A 6000-nucleotide genomic window follows, 5' to 3' on the forward strand; every position below is an offset into this window, starting at 1 on the left:
AGCGCGGGCGAAGCCCGCGCGTAGCGAGGTAGTTTTTTTTTTCATCTCCCAGCACTGAAAATTTTTTTGCCAAGTGGTGTCTGTCTGTGAACATTGTTCTAGAATTCATCTTTTAGCACAATATTAGCGACACTGTTTGGACAATTCTATTAAAATTAGGCGTACAAACTGATTTTGTTTCGGGGAATCCTCTCAGAGGATCAGAATTTTCATATAATATCATCGGAAGCTGTTACAACGGGAAAATGTGAAACTTTTGTCACTTTTTAACATGGAATTTCATCTTTGAGCGTTTCAAGCGGACTTTAATAAAATAGTTATTTGCGAATTAAGCAGCGGAAGACACTCACCGGTTCAACATGTGTATGGTCATTAAACCTCAAAACATTTCAGTAAGTGGTTTAGACAAACACCTCCGACATGTGAGGGTGACTGGTTTGTAGCTGAAGAGTTTTTTTCTAAAGTGTGTTCTAAATACAAATGACGTACTGGTAATGATGTAATGAGTTGTTCTAATCTTGTTCTTGGAACTCTTGCTGTTCCAAGCTTGTTCTTAGCAAGTCTTGGTGACGAGAACAAAGACTATCAATGAAATCTTTAGAAATAACCTCTGACAACGACGACGATGACGACGACGACGACGATAACAACAACAACAACAAATGACATCGACGACGACGACGACAACAACAACAACAACAACAACAACAACAACAACAACAACAAAAACAACAACACGAGAACAACAACAATCACGACAACGAACATGACAACAACAACACCAACAACTACGACGACAACTACAACGACTGGGTTATGATGACATCACCAATGATTTATCAAATGTTCAGTGTCAAGGCTGTTAAAAAATCGTTAAAATCCTATTTCTTCACTGATTCTTATGAAATTTTAAAGGTAGGTTTGTTGTCCCCAACTTATTTTCACTCCATACTTTTCCAGAAGAAAAACATAATTTTGGCAGTTAAAAACCGTTAAATTTCAATTCTTCACCGATATTTATGAAATTTTGTGGGTAGGTTCGTTGTCCCCAACTGATTTTCACTCTATACTTTTCCAGAAGAAAGACATAATTTTGGCAGTTAAAAAACGTTAAATTTCAATTCTTCACCTATCTTTATGAAATTTAGTGGGTGGGTCCGTTGTCCCAAACTGAATTTTAAGACATACTTTTCCAGACAAAAAACCTTATTTTTGGCAGTTAAAAACCGTTAAATCTCAATTCTTCATCGATATTTATGAAATTTTGTGGGCAGGTTCGTTGTCCCCAACTGATTTTCACTCCATACTTTTTCAGAAGAAAAACATAATTTTGGCAGTTAAAAACCGTTACATTTAAATTTTCACCTATCTTTATGAAATTTAGTGGGTGGGTCCGTTGTCCCAAACTGAATTTCAAGACAAACTATTCCAGTCAAAAAAACTTATTTTTGGCAGTTAAAAACCGTTAAGTCTCAATTCTACACCGATATTTATGACATTTTGTGGGTAGGTTTGTTGTCAGATTTGACATGATGGCAGAATTGAAAGTGTGAGATATCCTGATGTTTCACAATTTATGCTGCATAATTCAGCCCCATAGGCGCTTGAATTTTAGGTGGAGTTGGGTTTTTTTTCAGCCCAAACCAGTAACCCCCACATGGTTTTCATGTCCCTTTCTGAGAGACTTCAAGAAGTTTCAATTTGACGTCATGATTAGCCTGCCGCATTAGCAAGTATGAAAACACGTCATCGATGACACATTTTAAGACAGAGAGAGAGAGAGAGAGAGAGAGAGAGAGAGAGAGAGAGAGAGAGAGAGAGAGAGAGAGAGAGAGAGAATCATGTACACACAGATGGACGACTTCGCTTGGGGTATGTACTGCCCGGCAGTACACATCTACTTTATTGTTCACTAAAATTAATACTTTATAACGGAAAATGGTCTTCGACACGTCTAAGACCTATTAAAGCACTGTCGGGTACTGTAGAGGCAAGGATATGACGTTATCTACAAGAACATTTCAGCAGCGCTTCCTTCATCTTTCAGGTGGAACAAAGCTTTGTTCTCGGACCCCATCCCCAGAGCCTACCTGGCTGCCTTGGAGAGCGTGGCGCCGACACAGACATCAGCAAAGCCGTACTACAGCCTGTGGCCCCAGCACACGGCACAGCCACTCAGGGAAGGCCAGAGTCCGCAGGGCGAGCTGTGCCCACACTTTTATCAGCTCTTGGTACAGGAAAACTTCACCGTCTTTCTTCACCCCAGTGGCTGCACAGGCTTCTCTGACTCCTTCTTCTTTGACCCGGAGCTCAGTGACCCAGACATTGGCCGGGTAGCATTCAGGGTGCTTGGAACCTTCTGGGAGGAGAGCGAGTGGCATGCTGGTCGTCTGATCGACCTCCCGCCTGGCGTGGCTGACAGCATCTTGCGGTCCGGACAAGACGTCGCCTTCAGACAGAGAGTCATTACCATGGAGCAGTTCTGTCGCCTTGTCCTCTTCCCTCAAGTTGACCAGGACCACCCAGCGCTAGAGGCCGGAGACAGAGACCGGCTGGTTCTATACGCCCTAAAGTCCCACAATGCAGCGCTGCACGAGCTGGTCCAGTCTCACGCCTGCATCCCGTGTCGCCCTGACGGACGTCTGCGAGCTCCGGCCAGTCTGGTCCACCCCCACGGCCTGGCCGCCCCGCTCTTCTCTGAGGACGACGCCAGGTTCCCACAGCGTGACGGGGAGGCAGACTTCACCACCCACACCGCCCTCAGCCAGCTGCTGAAGCTAGGCATGGTGAAGGACAAAGTCAGCAGAGAGGAGCTGAGGCAGCGAGCTCAGTCAGTTGAGACGCTCCCCGAAACAACAGCTCTCCAGAGAGCCAAAGCCGTCATAAAGTACTTGCCGAGCCTGGGTAAAGAAATGGAGAGTTATGCTGCAGTCTTGAGAAACATCAGGTTCTTGCCGGTTCTGAAACGTCCTGAGGACTGGCCTTTGCAGTGGGCTGGACAAGGGAAAAACTTCACAGCGGCATCTGAAACCTTTGCAAGCAGCTTGAAAGAGCTGGTCGGTTGCCAGGCAGCGGTTCTAAATGAAGTTCCCTTAGATTTGTCCGGCACAGACAGGGAAACGTTTGGTTTACTTGGAGTCACTCGGCATAAATCCATGTCCTTGGGTAACACGCGGTTGACAAAAGTAACCGTCACTCAGCTGATGAGTATTGCCGAAGACCCCAACGCAGTGTCCCAGAGCAACTACAAGGCTGTGGCAACAATCTGCAAGGAGATCTATCAGTACCTGGACAGTTTCTGCAGACGTGACCCAAGAGGTACGTACAAAGACCACAGGCTTGTGATTGAAGGGCTGAAGGAGCGACAGGTAGTGCTGACGGGTCAAGGCTTCCAGGAAGCAGGACGTCTAGCCATGGGATCGCGGAACGACCTGGAGCCATACCTGACGTACGCTGATGGACACACCTGGTGCTGTCACGAGCTCTTCGCTTTCCTGGGCGTCAAGGCAGCGTAAGTGTAAATCAGTTTGCGGGAGTATATCTATTATTGATCTTCAAGAGTTTAGCGGAAGAAAACAATTCTGAATTTTTAAGCGTTGTAAAACTTGGTGCACAAAACACTGAGGCCAGCTAGTCAAAGCAAGACGAATCGACCAAACGGTGCTGACAAGCTTAAACCTGCCATCACGGCAAACAACTAACTTTGATATGTATTTTTTGCAATGTACCCTTGAAAATCAGGACAAAGTTATTTCCGAAGATCGATTGTTCTGTACTCTAGTAACAAAAGTTTTACCAAAATGACAAAAGCAAGTTAGTCAACAATTGATTCATTACAAGGACTATCTTCATGACCATTTAATAAGTTCTAAACTGGCACATCAGGTGCGTAATGTGATTACCATCGATAATTTTATACCACCTGGAACCATAGGCAATTATTAATAACTTTGGGACACTTATTTATCAACAAGGACGGACAGCTCAAGTTACAACACTCATTGCTATATCAACAGAAAGGATAGCAGATTAACAAAGCATGCATAACTAGTTATAGATCTATGCAAGTGTTTTTTCTTTATTCCAAAAATTCATTGGTGATCAGAGAGATTTTATGAAGATGGAGAGCAATGTCTCGGCGTGAGGGTTTAAAATAATGGAGGGACTGTGTTGTCAAATGACTGTCATCTCTTTCGCTTTGAGTTTCATCCAATAAATAATCGGCTGCAGCTGTTTTCAAGAATGCTTTACCTTTCTATATCGCAATGCTTTTTGTGAAACTCTGCTTACAGTTTTGGGGTGTCGGATATACTGGAAGCGATGCGACAGCTGGCCTCTGACCATAGTGAATTCCGGTGTGACAGCAAACTTGTCGACCTCCTTCTGAAGATGACTGAAAGCCTCGAGGCAACCCTCCGGTCAGAAAAGAGAGAGCGTCTTGAAGAGGAGGAAACCCGTGACCTGTATCTGCCTGACAGAGATGGGGGGCTGAAGATGACGAACCTCCTTGAGGCAACCCTTGAGTCAGAAAAGAGAGAGAGTCTTACAGAGGATGAAAGTTGTGGTCTGCACCTGCCTGACACAAAACGATGGTTGTATCCGATCAGCGAGCTTTGTCTCAACGACTGTGAGTGGCTGGAGGAGTCAGACACCATGCACTTCCTGCATCCCAAGTTCTCGGAGCATCTCGCTCTCACTCTTGGTGTGAGGACCAAACGAGAGCATGACGAGGTGATTTGGTGTGTGAGTGTGTGTGTGTGTGTGTGTGTGTGTGTGTGTGTGTGTGCGTGTGAATGGCTCTCTTTCTCTTTTTTCTCCCCTCCTCCCTCCCCTACCTCTATCCCCAATGTTCTTGTATAAATTTATTTTAAAAAACTGTAGTGGGGCGAGTCTCCACTGTGAAGATCCTTCAGGTCAAAATTCCAGGAATTCCTGATACATACCACGCTCTGTAAAGCTTTAAATTTCGTATAGGACGAGTTCTCCACGTCTTTTGGTCAACACGAGGAGCTGACCAACCGTATCAACCGTCTGCTGCAGGGCTACACGCGGGACGCCTCCATCTTCAAGGAACTGCTGCAGAACGCGGACGATGCCGGCGCTACAGAGGTCAGTGACTTTCCTTGGTTATGCTGAGATAACATTTTCATGTTGGTTTAAAGTTGGTCCATCTTGCTTATATGATTTTGTTGGTGTAGTTACTACCAAGGAAACCGAGACACACTGCTACATGTGGTAAAGAAAACTACTAAATGATAGCACAAACAACAACAACAAATATTAGAGAACATTATACTGTACAACACATTCATAGTACAAATAAAGAAACAATCAGCATTAGCAACTCCGTACAGTATTCTCACAGGCAAGAATGAAAATCATCGATGTCTGCATTCATGTTCTTGCTTCAGGTTCGGTTTGTGAAAGACCTTCGGAATCACAGAACAGAAAAACTGCTCAACGAAAAGTGGAAAGAGATGTTTGGGCCTGCTCTGTGTATTTTCAATGACGCCAGCTTCACACCACGTGACATGAAAGGCATCCAGGATCTAGGGGAGGGCAGCAAGGAGGGGGAACCTATGAAGACGGGAAAGTGAGTTCTTTCTTTCTTTATTTGGTGTTTAACGTCGTTTTCAACCAGGAAAGTGAGTTGAAATGTTTAGTTTCACTACCTCTGGTGATGACAGTAAAGTGACAATGCGCATTGCATAACATCTGAACAAATACTTCTTCTTCTTCTTCTTAGTGATAGGTAGCCAACATCAGCATGGTGATGAATCTGCTACGCTTGGGTGATGGTGGTTCCGGTCTATTGCTTGGTCAGGGGTGAAGTTCAGGGGGGGGGGGGGGGAGGTTGGGGGTAGGGGGGGGGATGATGGGTCAGTGGAGATCGAGTTGCCAGCCTGGCCTGAAAGGATGCCAGGGATGGCGCTGTGGCAGTTTCTACAGGCAGGCGGTTCCACTAGTAACAATACAACATTTTACTCAAAGTACATCTGG

At 45.0% G+C, this 6000-nt stretch overlaps 1 protein-coding gene across 1 annotated transcript in view; it reads left to right on the forward strand.

Annotated features, from left to right (window-relative positions):
• Window positions 1-6000, forward strand: part of LOC138977310 (sacsin-like) — a 46147-nt gene that overhangs the window by 19877 nt on the left and 20270 nt on the right. Inside the window, exons 14-17 of the mRNA XM_070350212.1 lie at window positions 2048-3511; window positions 4293-4731; window positions 4975-5109; window positions 5412-5593. Coding sequence (XP_070206313.1) covers window positions 2048-3511; window positions 4293-4731; window positions 4975-5109; window positions 5412-5593 — 2220 coding nt within the window. The remainder of the gene's footprint in view (window positions 1-2047; window positions 3512-4292; window positions 4732-4974; window positions 5110-5411; window positions 5594-6000) is intronic.

Source organism: Littorina saxatilis, linkage group LG9, assembly GCF_037325665.1.
Source record: "Littorina saxatilis isolate snail1 linkage group LG9, US_GU_Lsax_2.0, whole genome shotgun sequence".
NCBI lineage: Eukaryota > Metazoa > Mollusca > Gastropoda > Littorinimorpha > Littorinidae > Littorina > Littorina saxatilis.